Genomic DNA, 17,229 nt, shown 5'->3' with positions numbered 1-17,229 from the left:
TTATTTGTAAAAAATCAATAAGATCTTTCTTATTGCTAGATTTGGAGAAAAGTGACATTGGGTAAAAAATTATTGAACAAAGTTTGGGACACAATTACTGATAGTATAGGAATACATTATCAATATGGAAGATCATCACACCACCACAAGCATGCCTTACCCTATTATGGCAGGATAGCTGCCATCAGGTTTAGTATCATCCAATGCGTAGGCAACTGGAGCTTCCTCTCCTTCAATAATCATGCTTCCACAGTAATCTTGGAGAAGAACAAAATGGAAAAAGACATTCATCACCCTATCAAACTACCTGTAGCAGTTACAATGAAGCATACAGTTTTCAATTTGAGAAGCCCAAAGGATGAAAATAAGACCTTATACTCTAAATATATGAAGGCAAATCAAACTGATGTTTGAAAAGCGAAGGAGCCAACATTTGGTGAAAAACTCAAATGCTAAGTTCCTCTCTGCAAAGAAGCAATGTGATGTCATGAATTAATCCAGGCCACCATTAAATGCAATCTTGTTTTCCCTTACCGTTACCACATGTGTCCCCATTTCTTTTTTCACAAGAAATCACATAAAACCAAAGATGTGTCAAAGACATGCTATTCTATTCCTGTAAAATAGAAGGCACTGAACATTCACATTTTATGAGGGGCCACTTGGATGGCGCTAGAAGTAAAGAACCCGTCTGTCAATGTAGGAGACATAAGAGATGAGGGTTCGATCCCTGGGTCAGGAAGATCCCCTGGAGGAGGGTATGGCAACCCACTCCAATATTCCTGCCTGGAGAATCCCATGGACAGAGGAGCCTGGGAGGTTATAGTCCAAAGGGCCGCAAAGAGTCAGATATGACTGAAGTGACATAGCACACATGTACTTATGCTAACTAATTCTTGACTATCTGTAGACAGGGCAGAAAGCATTTCACACAGCACCTCCAGAACAACTTGGGAAACAATTTCAGCTCATTCTGGACAAAGTGCTTATCTGATTCCCCTCCTGAACAAAAAAGATATGTAATTTTAACAAAAGAATACAACAGGGCAATGGTGAAAATGTCAGGGCAGAATTTTAAATGTTAGACTAAGATCCTACTACAGTGTACCACTCTTCCTGCTCCATCATTTACTAGGAAATTGGGATTGTTTGAACAAAATTATGGTGGGACACTTCGGAGCAAAGGTTGCATAGAAAATCCAATGAGAGGGCTTCAAAATGAGGAATAAAGACTAGAGAAAGAACTTGGAGGATATGCAACGCCCCCAACTTGTGTGTGAGCAGGCACACCTGTAGACCTTTTAACCTGCATTTGCTTCTCTGTCTCCCTTCATGACCCTCCCCACTTGGCATCTGTGAGAATCAGTGTCCTAGTCGGTCACTGGATTGAGGGGCATTTGCATGTCCCTAAGGTGTTTTGGCAGAGAAGGCAATGGCACCCCACTCCAGTACTCTTGCCTGGAAAATCCCATGGATAGAGGAGCCTGGTAGGCTGCAGTCCATGGGGTCGCGAAAGGTCAGACACGACTGAGCATCTTCACTTTCACTTTTCACTTTAATGTTTTGGAGAAGGAAATGGCAACCCACTCCAGTATTCTTGCCTGGAGAATCCCAGGGACGGGGGAGCCTGGTGGGCTGCCGTCTATGGGGTCGCACAGAGTCGGCCACGACTGAAGTGACTTAGCAGCAGCAGCAGGTGTTTTGGGGTTAGGAAAAACATTGAGAAAAACTGAACTACAGGGAGAAGAAATGTTTAAAGTATGTCTGAGAATTTAAGAAGATTTAAGAATACAAGAGAAATAGGTAGGGAATCACCGTGTTATAAGAAGACAAGGAAGAAGATAGGATGTGATAAGAGGAAAGAGCAAGGGCACACTGGTCTCATAGTCAGCTGAACTGGCTGGGGTGGAGGCCCTGCTTCCTGGGCAGAGATGCTGCTTGGCCTCTGCACCACCCAGGTGCGCTGGGAGGAAACAAAGGACCAAAGGACAGAGAGAAGAATCCTGTTCATGCCAGGACAAATCAGGTGACAACAGTAGTATTTCTGTCATTTGTAGGTAGAAAGCTGAGGAGTTCTGCCCATGCATGGGGACTTCTGATTAACTTGCTCCAGCCTTACTCTTAAAAAGGGGCATTCAAGGACATCTAGACATTTAACAAAGTCCTTTAACAAAAGAAGCAGACAAAAGCAGAAACAAACTAACAAACAAAAAGGAATCCTCAAGAAAAAAGGACAGAGTAAAGTGGCAAGTAACATCCTCAGAGAAAAAAGAAGATATCGTACCTACGGTGTTGACAAAGAGGACTATTCCCAGGTGGTGCTAGTGGTTTAAAAAAAAAAAAAACAAAACCTGCCTGCCAACACAGAAGACATAAGAGATGTGGGTTCTAGCCCTGGGTCAGGAAAATGCCCTGGAGGAGGGCATGGCAACCACTCCAGTATTGTTGTCTGGAGAATCCCATGGACAGAGGAGCCTGGCGGGCTACAGTCTACAGGGTCGCACAGATTCAGACACGACTGAAATGACTTAGTACACGCATGCAAAGACCATTCAGAATAAAATAACACATGAGCAGCTTTTTTTAGTGTGGGAGTGTGGAAGGACTGCTGAGCAGATAGATGATCACATTCATCTGGAAGAATAACTGATATTTACCAAGGACAAAATTATAGGAAAAATAATGAAGAGAGAATGTGTGTGTGTACTAAGCTGCTTCAGTGGTGTGTGACTCTTTGCGACCCCATGGACTGTAGCCCTCCAGGTTCCTCTGTCCATGGGATTCTCCAGGCAAGAATACTGCAGTGGGTTGCCATGCCCTTCTCCAAGGCATCTTCCCGACTCAGGGATCGAACACAAGTCTCTTAGGTCTCCTGCATTGACAGGCAGGTTCTTTACCACTAGCACCACCTGGGAAGCCAAAGAGAGACTCTTGTACCAGATATCAAACATATATATTATAAAGCCACAGGGATTACAATAGTACAAGTGCTGCCAAAGGACTAGATAATGGAAATCAATGTTCTCTAAAGTGGAATGTGCACACCTAGATTGCACATCTGGTAGGGGAGAAAATTCTTATTTTCAATTTTAACTGTTTTGACTACTTTTGTATATCTTAGAATAAAGATATCTTTTTTCCGACATAATTTAGAAATAATATATTCAGTGGTTTTTTGTTTAGTTGCTGAGCTACGCCCGATTCTTTTGCGACCCCCACGCATTGTAACCCACCAGGCTCCTCTGTCCACGGGATTTCCCAGGCACGAATACTGGAGTGGGTCTCCATGCCCTCCTCCAAAGGATCTTCCTGACCCAGGGATCCAATCTGCATTTCCTGCACTGCAGGTGGATTCTTTACTGCTGAGCCACTGGGGAAGCCCCTTTTATATAGAGTGCTACAAAAAAAACATTTGGAACCCAGTGACAAAGATCAGAGAAGAATGGTTGGTCCAGAAAAGCCCCATGTAGATATATTTCCTAGTAGGATGAAATCATCATAAACATGTTTTTAAAAATGATACACTGGAAGAAAATATTTGCAACAGATGCAGAAAAAAATTAATGAGCACAGGATAAAAATATAATTGACAAAATGATTTTACATAGTTCTGAACTCTTATTAATGATAAACGTTACAAATTTTATCAAAAAGAAATGCTCCTATTCAAATCTTCAGAGCGATACGGAAGAAGCTGTTTATTGCAGCATCGTATATAATAGCAAAAACTTGGAAACAATGGAAATGCCTATTATCAGCATAAATACTGGACACATTTTTATAGAGCCATACAGGGAACTATTGTTTATTCACTTGTTATAATAAAGTAGATTTAAATGCCAAGATGTGGAGAAATGTCTGTGGTCATGGAGGGAAACAGCTTAGCACCAGCAAGCTCTCCATGGTGGGTCACGTCCGGTTCTTTGGAAAACATAGATTACTTGCTCAAGTGATGCACCAACCCAGTAACAGTCCTAAATATAATGTCCTGCAAAGGCGGAGGATTAGGAGGCTGCAATGTGGTGGAAAGGGGTAGATACAATAAGAACTGTCCTAAGAGAAAAATGTGGAACTTTCCCCCTTTGCCTGCAGCACAACCTTCCTCTCATCTTCTGTAATCTAGGTCCTCATTTCAGTCCACCCTTCCCTTTGTCCTCAGTCTCAGGTACTGACTGTTCTTACCTGGCCTCCTCTTAGAAGAAAAGGAGCTGTGATGAGGGTAAATGTGAGAAGACTCTAGCATTGTGCTGTTCAATACAGTACGCATGTATGGCTTTTTTACATTTGAATTTTTTTTCTTTTTTTAAGCTTTTAAATTTCATATTGGAGTAAAGTTGATTAAGAGTGTTGTGATATTTTTAAGGGTATAACAAAGTGACTCAGTCAATACATTAATATATATACACGTATCTACTCTTTTTCAGATTCTTTTCCCATTTAGGTTATTATAGAATATTGAGCCAAGTTCTCTGTGCTATACATTTAAGACCTTGTTGGTTATCCATTTTAAATAAAGCAGTATGTACATGTCAATCCCAAACTCCCTAACTATCCCTCCCCACAACCTTTCCCTACAGGGTAACCATAAATTCGTTCTCTAAGTCTGTGAGTCTGTTTCTGTTTTGTAAATAAGTTCATTTCTATATTTTTCTTTTTAGATTCCACATATAAGTGATATCATATGGCATTTGTCTTTGTCTGGCTTACTTCAGTCAGGTGATAATCTCTAGGTCCATCCACGCTGCTACAAATGGCATTATTTCTTTCTTTTTAGTGGCTGCATAATATTTTTTAAATTTTAAAGCAATTAAAATGAAGTAGCCATGTGTGGCTTCTCATATTTGACTTTGAAGCAATTAAAATGAAACAAAATTGAAAAATTCAGGTCCTCAGTCTCATTAGCTACATTTCAAGTATTCAGTTCTCAACACAAGTGATCAGTATACTGGAGAGAACCACTCTGGAACATTTCCATCATTGTAGAATCTAGTATTTTAGTGGGCATCTCTGTAATGTTCTATCCAGCAGAGCAACACACTTATTGAATATCTATTTTACACAGTAGAATCCTGACACAAGCAAGAAATTGCCTGGAAATTTTCAGAATCCCCATCTTTGTAAATGGCTCTATAAACTCATACTTTAAAAAAAACTGTATCAGAAAGTGTTAATAATCTATTTTCACAAAATTATGTGAAAGGATTAAGTAAACATTATATTGAATTATGATGTGCTGTGCTAAGCTGCCTCAGTCGTGTATGACTCTTTGAGACCCCATGGACTGTAGCCCACCAGGCCCCTCTGTCCATGTGGATTCTCCAGGCAAGAATACTGGAGTGGGTTGCCATTTCCTCCTCCAGGGGATTTTCCCAACCCAGGGATCGAACCAGAGTCTCTTACATTGGCAAGCAGGTTCTTTACCACTAGAACCACCTAGGAAGCCCATATTGAATCATAAAAAGAGTTAATCATATTCTAAGGAAAGTTAATACCATGAGTTTGTGCCAATGTACTTTACTTGATGGAACTGCCCTTAGAACCTGGATGAATGTTTTATGCTCGCATGCTAAGAAAAACAGTTATACACAAATGTGTAACTTTGCATCAAGTTTTTTGGACCTTCTACCAAAGAAAAGTACTCACCCATATTCCTCCAGAAGGGCTCTTTATAATAAACTATACTCTTGATGACTGAACCCAAAGGCACACGAGTGATCAGCTGATTTCTCATCATTGGCAGAGGGGGATTGAAGTGAATCTTCATGCCCAGAACAGGAGGAACAGCGCTAATCACATACTTAGCCTGGAAAAAAAATGGTGTGATAAAACATTGTTGGTGGGTTGTTTTTGCTCTTTTTTCAATGTTTCTCCCTCATTTTACCTTTGTCCCCCACTCAATCTCTTCTTAACAGAGAAACTAGAAGGGCCCTGTTAAAATCAAAATGAGCTCTGATTGTTCCTTAGTTCAAAACCTCCAATGACTTCCCATCACACTTGGAGTCAAAGCCAAGTTCCTCACAGTCACTTTCAAGGCCATACATGAGAGGAGCCCCTGTCACATCTCTGATCTCATCTTCTGTTACTCTTCCCCACAATCCTCTTAATATCACCATTTTTACTACCTTGCTGTTACTTCATTATGCCAGGCTTGCTCCTACCTCAGAGCTTTTGCACTGATGTTCAGTCTATCTGAAAAATTATTCCCCAGAGGGCCACCTGGCTCAATCTGTCATCTCTTTGGGTTCTGCCCTCAAACATCACCTTCTGAGTGAGACCATCCTTGATGACCTTGTTTCAAATTGCATAACCAGTGGCCCACCCCGCCTCTGGCACCACCCCCACGTCCCTTCCCTGTTTGGTTTTTCCCACAATACTCATCACTATCTGGCATTGTCTATGTTTTAACTATATATTTAATTACAGCTTTTCTCCTTCACTAGAACGTAAGTCACATGAAAGCAAGCAATTTTACCTGTTTTGTTCACTGCTACGTTTCCAACTCCAAGAAGAATGCCAGGCACATAGGAAGCACTTAATATGTATCAAATCATTGCTTTCTTTGGTTTTCTAATTCTGCAGGAGCCCAATACAGAGGATTGATAATATATATTTTATAAATCTTCTGACTTAGCCCCAGATATTGTGGTTCCCTTTTCCTTTCTTTCAGATAGAGGTAGCTTTTTCACTTTGGGCAAAGACATTGTCTGTGAAGTCTGGAATGTTCTTAGCTTTATTTACTCTCTGGTTACCTATGGGACTCTGGTCTCCTCCACCTGGTTTAAGGCTCTTGGTTACCTCGTACAATTCATGGTTTAGGGTCTCCACAAGGACATTTTCTCCTGTCTGGTCAATGTGGATCACAGGCCTCTCCAGCTTCACTCGATCCCCCAAGAGGTCCATTATCCGCTCACTCACTTGACCAGATCCACCCACAATTTTCCTCTCCTGGAAAGGAAAAAAAAAGACCCAAGAAGTGAGTAGGAAATATAAGAATAGATACAAATTGCTAGTTTCCCTCACACATCTTTACTGTGTGAGGTTTTATTTTATTTAGCTTCCTGTTGCTCTCGTGGCTGCTTTCTTCACCATTGTTTTCTAACTAATGATGGATGCATCTGTCCTCAGTTGCCTCAGTCGTGTCCTACTCTTTGAGACCCCATGGCCTGTAGCCCACCAGGCTCCTCTGTCCGTGGGATTCTCCAGGCAAGAATACTGAAGTGGGAAGCCATTCCCTCCTCCAGGGGATCTTCCCAACCCAAGGATCCAACTTGGGTCTCCTGCATTGCAGGTGGATTCTTTACCACTAGCACCACCTGGGAAGCTGCTTTCAACAAAATCACAGGTTTTCTAACAGTCACATTTCATACTGTGTTCTGATGGGCTCCTAGGCTCCAAACTCAGGTGGACATCCTCAGCCTGACTCCCAAGTCCCACCTGCTTGGCCACTGCCCCCACTCTGTGTCCCACCTGCATCCTTTGATTGGGTGGCTGGGCCAACCACTTGCCTGAGCCTGCCTAGGCCTGTTTCCCCTCTCCTTGTCACTCAGTCTCAGAACCTTGCTGGCCTACCCATCCCCAGGCCAGCTTACTCCCTGTTACAGTCTGTCTGTCTCACCCTGGGTCAGGTACCTGCTGTTTCTGTGGTCACTGAGGTCATTTCACCTCCCTGCACCCCCTTGTCCCGAGCCCAGGAAAACACTTCAAAATGTTCTGTGTGATTGTACACACAGTTGAACTGACCACCTCCTCCTACATGTTCAGTTCAGCTGAATTTTAAAAAGACTATTTCAAATAGTTCTCAGAAGAAAAAGGTGAAAGAGAAAGAGAACAGAGGGGGAGAAGGAGAAGGGAGATGAGAGGAAGGAAGGGGGAGGAAGAGTAAGGAGAGAAAAGGAAAGTGGCTGTCAATCAGATTATCTAAGAACTCTAATCCATTTCCTACAGTGCCCAGCACAGCCACTTATACAAGGCTGGGGTTCAGGAAATAAGCATGAGTGAATGAATAAGAATGAGTGAATGAATGAATTCCACATGGTGCATGTGTTTTTAATTGAAAATGTATTTCTGATTTTCTCCGTTGAGCTTTCTAAGAAGTACCCAGTTCATCAGCCGGTCTCTTACAAACTTATTAAACTATCATTGGATGTATATCCAAATGGAAGATTGCAAAAGTACATTAAAAAGCCCAATTTTTAAATGCTATTGGCCACTGGGTTGTCACATTTGATACCTAACAACAGACTCCCCCTTTCAAAAGTCACTTTGAGCTGCTATGCTTAAATTCCAAAAGCCACAAGTGTGCCTCCAGCTCCATCTGTTCATGACTGAAGGATGGATGATGGGAATCTTTCAATTAGGCAGTGGTGGTTTTCTGTTGGAATGGTCTGGGTATGAATGGGTACCTGCCCTCCATTGGATGTTGAGAAGATCCTGGTCGTGCCCCCACACTGCTTCACATACCACAGGAACCAGAGAGCGGAGACCTCATGGATCTCTGCAGCGACGCAAAGGTTCACAAAGAGAATAGCAAGCTGCTTCGAAGATCTGCTCAGGAAGAAATAAGGGCAACATTGGCAAATGCAGGGGAGCATCTTCTTCATTGTCTGGAAATTATTCAAACAGCAAATTTACTTGGCTAAGTGGAATGCAATTTGGCAAGTTGCAGAAATTTGTCACTAGAATCTAATATTATAAAACATGACATCAGAGATTTGGGGAATAAGAGCTATATTTTCCCCTTCATCAGAAGACCTAACTCAGAATCAGGCTTCTCTGGTGGCTCAGGTAGTAAAGAATCTGCCTGCAATGCAGAACCCAGGTTCGATCCCTGGGTCAGGAAGATTCCCCTGGAGAAGGAAATGGCTACCCACTCCAGTATTCTTGCCTGGAGAATCCCATGGACAGAGGAGCCCAGTAGGCTATAGTCCATGGGGTCACAAAGAGTCAGATACGACTGAGCAACTAATACACACATGATTTCTCTCCACACACTTGCTACTCTTCCAGTCATCCCCGTCTCAGTAAAAGGCATCACCATTCATCCACTTGCTAAGGCCAACACTAGAGAAATAAACTTTACTTTCTCTTTCCATCATTCCCCTCCCCGATCCAATCCATTGAGAAGTCCTATTGTTTCTCACCACATCACTCCATCTTCATCACTACCAATATCTTGCCAAGGTTATCGCAATTATTTCCTCTAGACTGGTTCCTGGACAAGGTTCCACTTGTCCTCACCTAGTATCTATTTACCATGCTTGAAGCCAAAATCTTTTTACTGCCTTTGCCTCTGTGATGCTCTTTTTAAAGTGTAAAGTCACGTCATCCCCCCGCTTAAAACTCTCCAGTGGCATCCTTTCAAAACCAGAATAAGATTCAGATTTTTTACCACAGCCTTCAAAGCCCTAAGTAGTCTAACCCATTTCTGTGTCTTCTACTTCATCCCATACCTTCTCTACTTATTCTAATATCTCCTCAGAAAGATGAGCTTTTTAGACTAAATTTTAAATTTTTTGTTTAGTTAGTTAATTATATAGTTACCTTCGGCTGTGCTGGGTCTCCATTGCCATGTGGGTTTTTCTCTAGTTGCAGCAGGTAAAGACTACTCTCTAGTTTTGGTGTGCAGGTTTCTCACTGTGGTGGGTTCTCTCGTTGTGGAGCATGGGCTCTAGGGCTGTGTAGGCTCAGTAGCTGTGGCACATGGGCCTAGTTGTTCTGTGGCATGTGGGATATGGGTCCGATCCCTGGTCGAGGAGGATCCCACATGCCACAGAGCAACCAGGCCCATGGACCACCAGGGAAGCCCCAAATGAACTCTTACATGTTCATGAAAGTGAGCACCAGCTTCTATATTCCCAGCACACTGGCATTCTCTTTCATTTTACCACAGTATCATTTAAATTCTTTTCACTGTCTTATCTTAATTATTGGTTTATTATTTTTTATTGCTGTCTCCCACACTAGAATATCATCAGTGAGACGGGAATCTTAACTTTTTTGCTCACCATAGTGTCCTCTTTAATAAAATAGTGTCTGGCACATAGTCAGCACTTAATAGACTACTTGTTATATGACTGAATGAAGACACATTGATGAGAAATATCAATTCAACATTACTTTCATTTTATTTATTTATTTATTTATTTGGCCATGCCACACAACTTGCAGAGCTTCACTCATGTCTCAGGAGTAAAGAATCTACCTGCCAGTGCAGGAGATGCAGGAGACCCAGGTTCGATCCCTGGGTGGGGAAGATCCTGTGGGGAAGGAAATGGCAACTCACTCCAGTATTCTTGCCTAGGAAATCTGAGCAGAGGAGCCTGGCGGGATATAATCCATGGGGTAGCAAAGAGTTGGACACAACTGAGCAATTAAACAACAAAACAACTTATGGGATCTCAGTTTCCCAACCAGGGATTGAAGCTGTGCCACAGCCTGGAATCCTTAACTACTAGGCCACTAGGGGGAACTCCCTAAAAAAATTTTTTTTTTCCTCTTTTTTTTTTATTTTTTTATTTATTTATTTTTTTTATTAGTTGGAGGCTAATTACTTCACAACATTTCAGTGGGTTTTGTCATACATTGATATGAATCAACCATAGATTTACATGTATTCCCCATCCCGATCCCCCCTCCCACCTCCCTCTCCCTAAAAATTATTTTTAAATGATCTATAAGCAAGGAGATCAAACCAGTCAACCCTAAAGGAAATCAGTCCTGAATATTCATTGGAAGGACTGATGTTGAAGCTGAAACTCCAATACTTTGGCCACTTGATGCAAAGAACTGACTCATTGGAAAAGACCCTGCCGCTGGGAAAGACTGAAGGCAGGAGGAGAAGGGGACAACAGAGGATGAGATGGTTGGATGGCATCACTGACTTGATAGACATGAGTTTGAGCAAGCTCCAGGAGTTGGTGATGGATAGGGAAAAGTGGCATGTTGCAGTCTATGAGGTCTCAAAGAGTCAGACACGACTGAGTGACTGAACTGAACTGATAATGCTCAAAGGATATGCTAGGTGATGTACCAAGTACAGAATTAGTCACAGTTACCTATTCAGTTATTTTACCACCTAATGGAAGACTAGCCCAAAGAATGGAGGAGGCAAAAAATAGATGAACTTTTGCTTGAGGATGGCAGGTAAATGATGAGAGGTTATGTCCTACCTATAGCCACACCAGAAGGTGAAAGATCTCATGCAATTCCAACCACTCAGTTATATCTAACAGATCCTAAAATTCACCAGGAGTAATGTGTACTCTGGGATATCTTTAATTAGGACCAACCCCACTTTTGACTTTGACATAAAGTTTGCATGTTGTTTTACATCTGACGCAGAATTTGCTACCTGGTAATGCTGACAATGCATGGAATAAATAATACCGTCTTTTACTTATTGAACTCTTTCATACTCCATGGTTTTTTTTAAACCCACTGTCTTACTGATTTGCTCTAAAAATGACAGTTATTATTTTTCCCCTGTTCATAAGCCCCAAAACTGAGTCTCAGGGAGCTCACTAAATGGTACCACTGTAAACCACATCATACATGATTCAAACCTCATGCTTTTAATACCTCAAAATGCTTTATAATTAATCAGCTGACCTCGAAGGGACAAATACTTACCAAGGGACACCTCTCTACTTTAGCTCTAGAAGTTTGTAGAATCACATAACACATACCAGTTACTTGTGACAATGTTTGCAACCATAACCACCTGGTAGCACTTTTGTGTGGAGAAGGAAATGGCAGCCCACTCCAGTGCTCTTGCCTGGAGAATCCCAGGGATGGCGGGGCCTGGTGGGCTGCCGTCTATGGGGTCACACAGAGTCGGACATGACTGAAGTGACCTAGCAGCAGCAGCACTTTTGTGATAGTCCCCATCATTAAGCCTGAAAATAGTGTAATATATATGTTCTAGTGACTTAAAGTTAGTTTTGCAAGATTCCTCATGATAATTGAAGGGACAGAAATTGCTGACTCATGCTTTCTTTGCAGAGGCAATTTTTGTCATCTATCTAAAGCAAAGAATGGTTTAAAATATTACTTCAAAATAAAAATATCCTTTGCTGTTTCCTGACGTCTTTTTTCCTTTGTTCTTTAATTTATAGGTGAATTCGGACAATATAAGGTAAAGGGAGTCATAAATAACTGAAATCTAATATTGCCCTAGCTAGATAACCAATATCAAACATAAAAATGGTGCTGTGATTGTTGCTGTTGCCACTTTAGTGAGAAAGAAAATAACTGGTTTGAAATCAAGGGAGATGTATAAGTCATTCTCTCTGGAGGGTCAGGCCATATCTAATGCTTTATTTGATTTACTCTGGGAGCTTCAGTGGGAAAAGAAATGAGAAGAAAAATATCTGAGGGATGGAAGGTCAAAGAAGCGAGTGCAATAATATTTTTGTGTTCCTTGCCCTGTCGACTTTTTAAAAGGTAAGTGTTACTATATTTTCTATGTGGAAAAAATATATATATATTATATAAAATTTGGAAAATTCATAAAAATAAAAAGATGAGAGAATGAGTATCTTCCACATTTCTGCCTCCTCCAAAGACAACCCCTAGACTCATTTTGGTGCATTTTTTCTAGTTACAGATTTTAAAAAGTATATTTACATAGTTGCGACTATATCATAAATTCGATGTGTTTCTTAAAGCATATTATAAAATGATAATAACAGAATGATCAACATTAATCTTTGAATGTATGATTGTACTTTAGTTTGAATCACAGTAGGTTGGATATGGTGAGGATTTAGTTCAGTTCAGTTCAGTTCAGTTCAGTCACTCAGTCATGTCTGACTCTTTGTGACCCCATGGACTGCAGCAAGCCAGGCCTCCCTGTCCATCATCAACTCCCAGAGTTTACCCAAACTCATCTCCATTGATCCGGTGATGCCATCCAATCATCTCACCCTCCGTTGTCCCCTTCCCTTTATTTTATTTATTTTTAAAATATTTATTTGGCTACACTGGGTCTTAGTTGCAGCATGTGGGATCTAGTTCTCTGACCAGGTATCAAACCTGGGCCCCCTGCATTGGGAGAGCAGAGTCTTAGCCACTGGACCACCAGAGAACTCCCAAGGGTTACTTCCTTTGAAACTAGGAAATGATATCATAGTTATCTTGCTTAGGAAAAATTTAAAAATTAGCTTGTGTTCATATAGTCCTAGCATCTCAGAATGCAGTATTTTGTCAGCCAACAATCTTAAATATTCACTAACAGGAGGACAAGGCCAAGGACTATGACAGAAAAACTCAGATCTCTATGAGACCAAAGAAATATAATTAGTCTTATCTTCAATAAGCTTTAAGGCTCTCTGGAGAGTTCATGAATTTATTAAAAGTTTTTTATAACAGGAGTTATAAAATACATGCAGGTAATAAATACTCATTATATTTTGAAAATCTCATGTATAAAAATTCAAACTTAATACTGCAATTTTATTACAAAAAAATACTTTGCATCACAAGCTACATTCTCAAAAAATGTGGTAAATCACATGTGTTAAAACGATGTAATTAATAATAGGCATAATTTCATGACAATAAAAGGGTTTTACTCTTTCAAAATTGGTTGCTTTCAAAGGCTGAAGACATAAGAGTAGTACATTTTCATCACAAACTATTATATAATAATAATGGAAATGACTAAAAACTGGAAGTAACTAAAATGTCTAATGATAATAGATAAACACATTATGATATTCACTTTTCATGGAATAGCCTGCAACCATGAAATATGGTATTTGATGAAGAATTTTAATTACTTGGACAAATGTTTGCATTGTAATACATGTTAAAAAAAGTTCTGATGGGTGTCCATTGCTTGCAATGCATATACTGTTTTCTTTTTAGAAATGAGATTACACTGTACATACTTGGTTATCGCCTGCTTTTCTATTTGTTTAATAATACAATTTTTTCAAGCCATTAAATAGTCTTCTACAACAAAATTTTTAAAGATTTTAGGGTATTCCAATTTTCAGACAAAGCATAATTGATTTAACCAATCTTCAATTACAGGACCTTTAGATTTTCCTTTTAAAAATAATGCTTTGAGGAAATTCCCTGGTGATCCAGTGGTGAGGACTCTGTGCTTCTACTGTCAAGGGCCTGGGTTTGATTCCTGTTCAGGGAACTAAGATTCTGCAAGCCATGTGACCAAAAGAATAATAATAATGCTTTGAATCTCCCTTTCTCTCTCCTTCTTTAAGCTAAATTTTTAAAGTTGAATTCACATATGAAAAAGTATGTACATTTTATGTCTTTTGATTATTTCCATATCTCAGATTCAGATATCCCTAAAATCTTTTTTTTCACATTTAGTTGCCAGAGCTCCAACTTCCCTCCCCAATGCCTAGAGGATGAAGCTATCAACCGCAGAGTCATATTCCCAACTAATGCTGTTTAGCATGGGCAAATACCCTCATTGCAATTCCATTTTCTTACTTTGCTTACCACAAATTCACCACATGCTTGAGATTTAATCCTTTCCCTTTTCCCTGATGTCCAAGATCAATGAGGCCTCTCCATCTTGTCTGTCTATACAGCTTCCACAACTCTGCCAACTGCAATTTAATACTTGACTCATGCGCACTTTTTTTCAATGCTACCTATATCTCCTTAATGGGGAGTAGTCAGTCCAGTCATCCATGTTTCCTGGATACTTGTGAATGATCCAGAGAACTTCTCTAGAAGTTCCTCTTCAAAGCCTTAAAGAGTTGCACCCCATTTCATAGGTGTTTGAAATGTATATCCTGATACACTATCTCCATACCTGACCTTTAGCAAGGAGTACAAAACTATCTTTACTTCTTTACTTCAACAGCTTGATAAATGAGATCTTTAAACTGTTCCTTTTTTAAAAAACACATAACATATTTATTTTTTTTTTTATTTATTTTGGCCATGCCATGAAGGATCTTAGTTTCCCCCACCAGGGGTTAAAACCGTGCCCCCTGCACTGGAAGCACAGAGTCCTAACTACCGGACCGCCAAGGAAGTCTCCCTTTAAGCTGTTCTAAATAAAAAAGATGGCACATTCTAGACTGTCCTGAGGACTTTATGGGGCAATATCACCTTTGTGATGCAAAACTATTTCAAAGAAGTAGGTTTGATGTATAGACACCTTTAGGACATGATCCCAATATTTTTCAGCCCTCCACTTGACCAACTGTGGTTTTAGACACAAAACAGCTCTTTATCTCAGAGCTGCTGAATGGAATTGCTAAATACATCTGAAAGTGGGTCACAGTCAATGCTTGTGCTTGATGGCAAGTCTTACTCTGTCCAGCAGATCTTGTCTAGCAACTCCTTCATTGTCATCAGGTCCCACTGTTCTGCAAGGGGTGCCTTCCATGGGGCATCACTGGGAATCTACATTCAGGTGATGATTCAGAGGGGAAAAAACAAATGCAATTTTCCATTTTAAATAACCGTTTCAATAGTATTAAAAACCCTAACTGAAACAAAATTCCAAATTCCTTCAATAGTGGTTTTTATTGCACAATCCATTTCCTATTCCTATTCACTCAATCCATATTTAATTTATGCCAACCTTTCCTCTACTATAAATGGAGGCAATGCTGTAATCAGGCAGTTTCCAAATAACGACTAAGTTACTAATTTAGAGAGAACAATATAGAAGTTCAATGCCTTAACAAAGATCAGTCAGTTGCACCAAATCATGTTTAAACTGGACCTTCAGGTGTGTTTACTCTGTCTGTGTTTACTTAGGAGATGCAGGTTTGGGCATGGTGATGACTCAAAGATCCAGAAATCTTATTTGCTATTTCTGAAGATATTCTAAATTAGAAACATTATCACAGGAAGGTTGAATGATATAAAATCTGCCCCCAACCATTGGTAGTATGCAAATAGGAGCCTGTTGGACATCTCATTCTTTCAAGGGTTAGAAACAAGTTCATTCATTCATCTCACAAATCTTTACTGTGAGTCACTGTGCTACACAATGTGCTAGGCATTGGTAACATGTTTCACCTTCTTTCAAGGACTAAACTTATCACGAAGAATACAAATGTCATCAAACAAGTTTGTGGAAGTTTTACCTCTCGTCCCATGTCATCCATCGTCCTCCAGAGGTTGTTATGATCTAGGTAGGCGATAGGATTCCACACAGATGGGAATGAGCCCCTGAAGGGGTAGGATTTGCCCTGTGAGATACAAGATATTTTTCAAAGGAAACATTTACTTCGATGGAAGAGTAGTTAAATATGTTAAGCTGTTAAATAGCTGTAAGCAAAATCATGTTATCAGTATGTGCATGCTAAGTCGCTTCAGTAATGTTGGACTCTTTGCAAAACTATGGACTGTAGCCCTCCAGGTTCCTCTGTCCACTGGATTCTCCAGGCAAGAATACTGGAGTGGGTTTCCATTTCCTCCTCCAGGGGATCTTCCCCACCCAGGGATTGAACCCAGGTCTCCTAAATCTCCTGCATTAGCAGGCGAGTTCTTAACCACTAGCACCACCTGGGAAGCCCCCTACCAGTTTGTGACAGACACTCAAATGTTTTAGTTCCTTGTGTTCTGAGAACTTAACTTTTCAGCATAAAGATTTTCAGCAGAATTTTCTGTTACTAAATAAATTTGGTGCCACACCCAACACAACAGAGAAGCTTCTTTCTGAAACTGGAACTCTTACCATGTAAAATATAAATGCCAGTACAGAAGTGAGGTTACCTAATCTCATTTGCCAATGGTACTTACAAATATCTCAGAGCCAGGACATCCCTGCATGGTGGAGGGTCAGAAAATGGAAACTATAAGTATTACACAATTTAGAAGGGGAAGGAAAACCAATCGCAGGAATGCAAATATCTCTAGGGAGAATCACAAAAGAGGGCCCAGCAAGTTTTTCCCAGGAACAGATACACTAGGTCAACACAGGAGTTCCAAAAGATCAATGTCAAAGCAAAAAGAAGAGACAAGTTAGGGAGTTCCCTGGTGGTCCAGTTAGGACTCCTAACTTTCACTGTCATGGCCCCAGGTTCAATCCCTGGTTGGGGAACTAAGATCCTGCAAGCAGAGTACAGTCACACACACAATAAGAGATGACTTTAAGGCTCTCTTTGTGACATGTTTACACTACCTGGTGCTTCCAAGAGAGCAGGGATACCTCAACACAGAGATAAAAGGCATATATTAATATTTCTGCAAGGATCACTACTAATATGGCAGCATGTAAGACATCTCTGGGAA

The 17,229-nt window shown here is 40.5% G+C and overlaps 1 protein-coding gene across 2 annotated transcripts in view; it reads right to left on the bottom strand.

Moving 5' to 3' along the window:
- The window catches only part of MAOB (monoamine oxidase B), a 112,012-nt gene that overhangs the window by 17,767 nt on the left and 77,016 nt on the right, over nucleotides 1-17,229 (bottom strand). For both annotated transcript variants that reach the window (XM_043897064.1, XM_043897065.1), the window contains 6 exons: nucleotides 16,080-16,184; nucleotides 15,296-15,387; nucleotides 8,403-8,544; nucleotides 6,796-6,945; nucleotides 5,644-5,803; nucleotides 161-257 (listed from right to left, as the gene is read on the bottom strand). In XM_043897064.1, the coding sequence (XP_043752999.1) occupies nucleotides 161-257; nucleotides 5,644-5,803; nucleotides 6,796-6,945; nucleotides 8,403-8,544; nucleotides 15,296-15,387; nucleotides 16,080-16,184 (746 nt within the window). The remainder of the gene's footprint in view (nucleotides 1-160; nucleotides 258-5,643; nucleotides 5,804-6,795; nucleotides 6,946-8,402; nucleotides 8,545-15,295; nucleotides 15,388-16,079; nucleotides 16,185-17,229) is intronic.

This window comes from Cervus elaphus, chromosome X (genome assembly GCF_910594005.1).
Source record: "Cervus elaphus chromosome X, mCerEla1.1, whole genome shotgun sequence".
In the NCBI taxonomy this organism is placed as follows: domain Eukaryota; kingdom Metazoa; phylum Chordata; class Mammalia; order Artiodactyla; family Cervidae; genus Cervus; species Cervus elaphus.
This window is presented reverse-complemented; position numbering and strand designations above follow the sequence as displayed.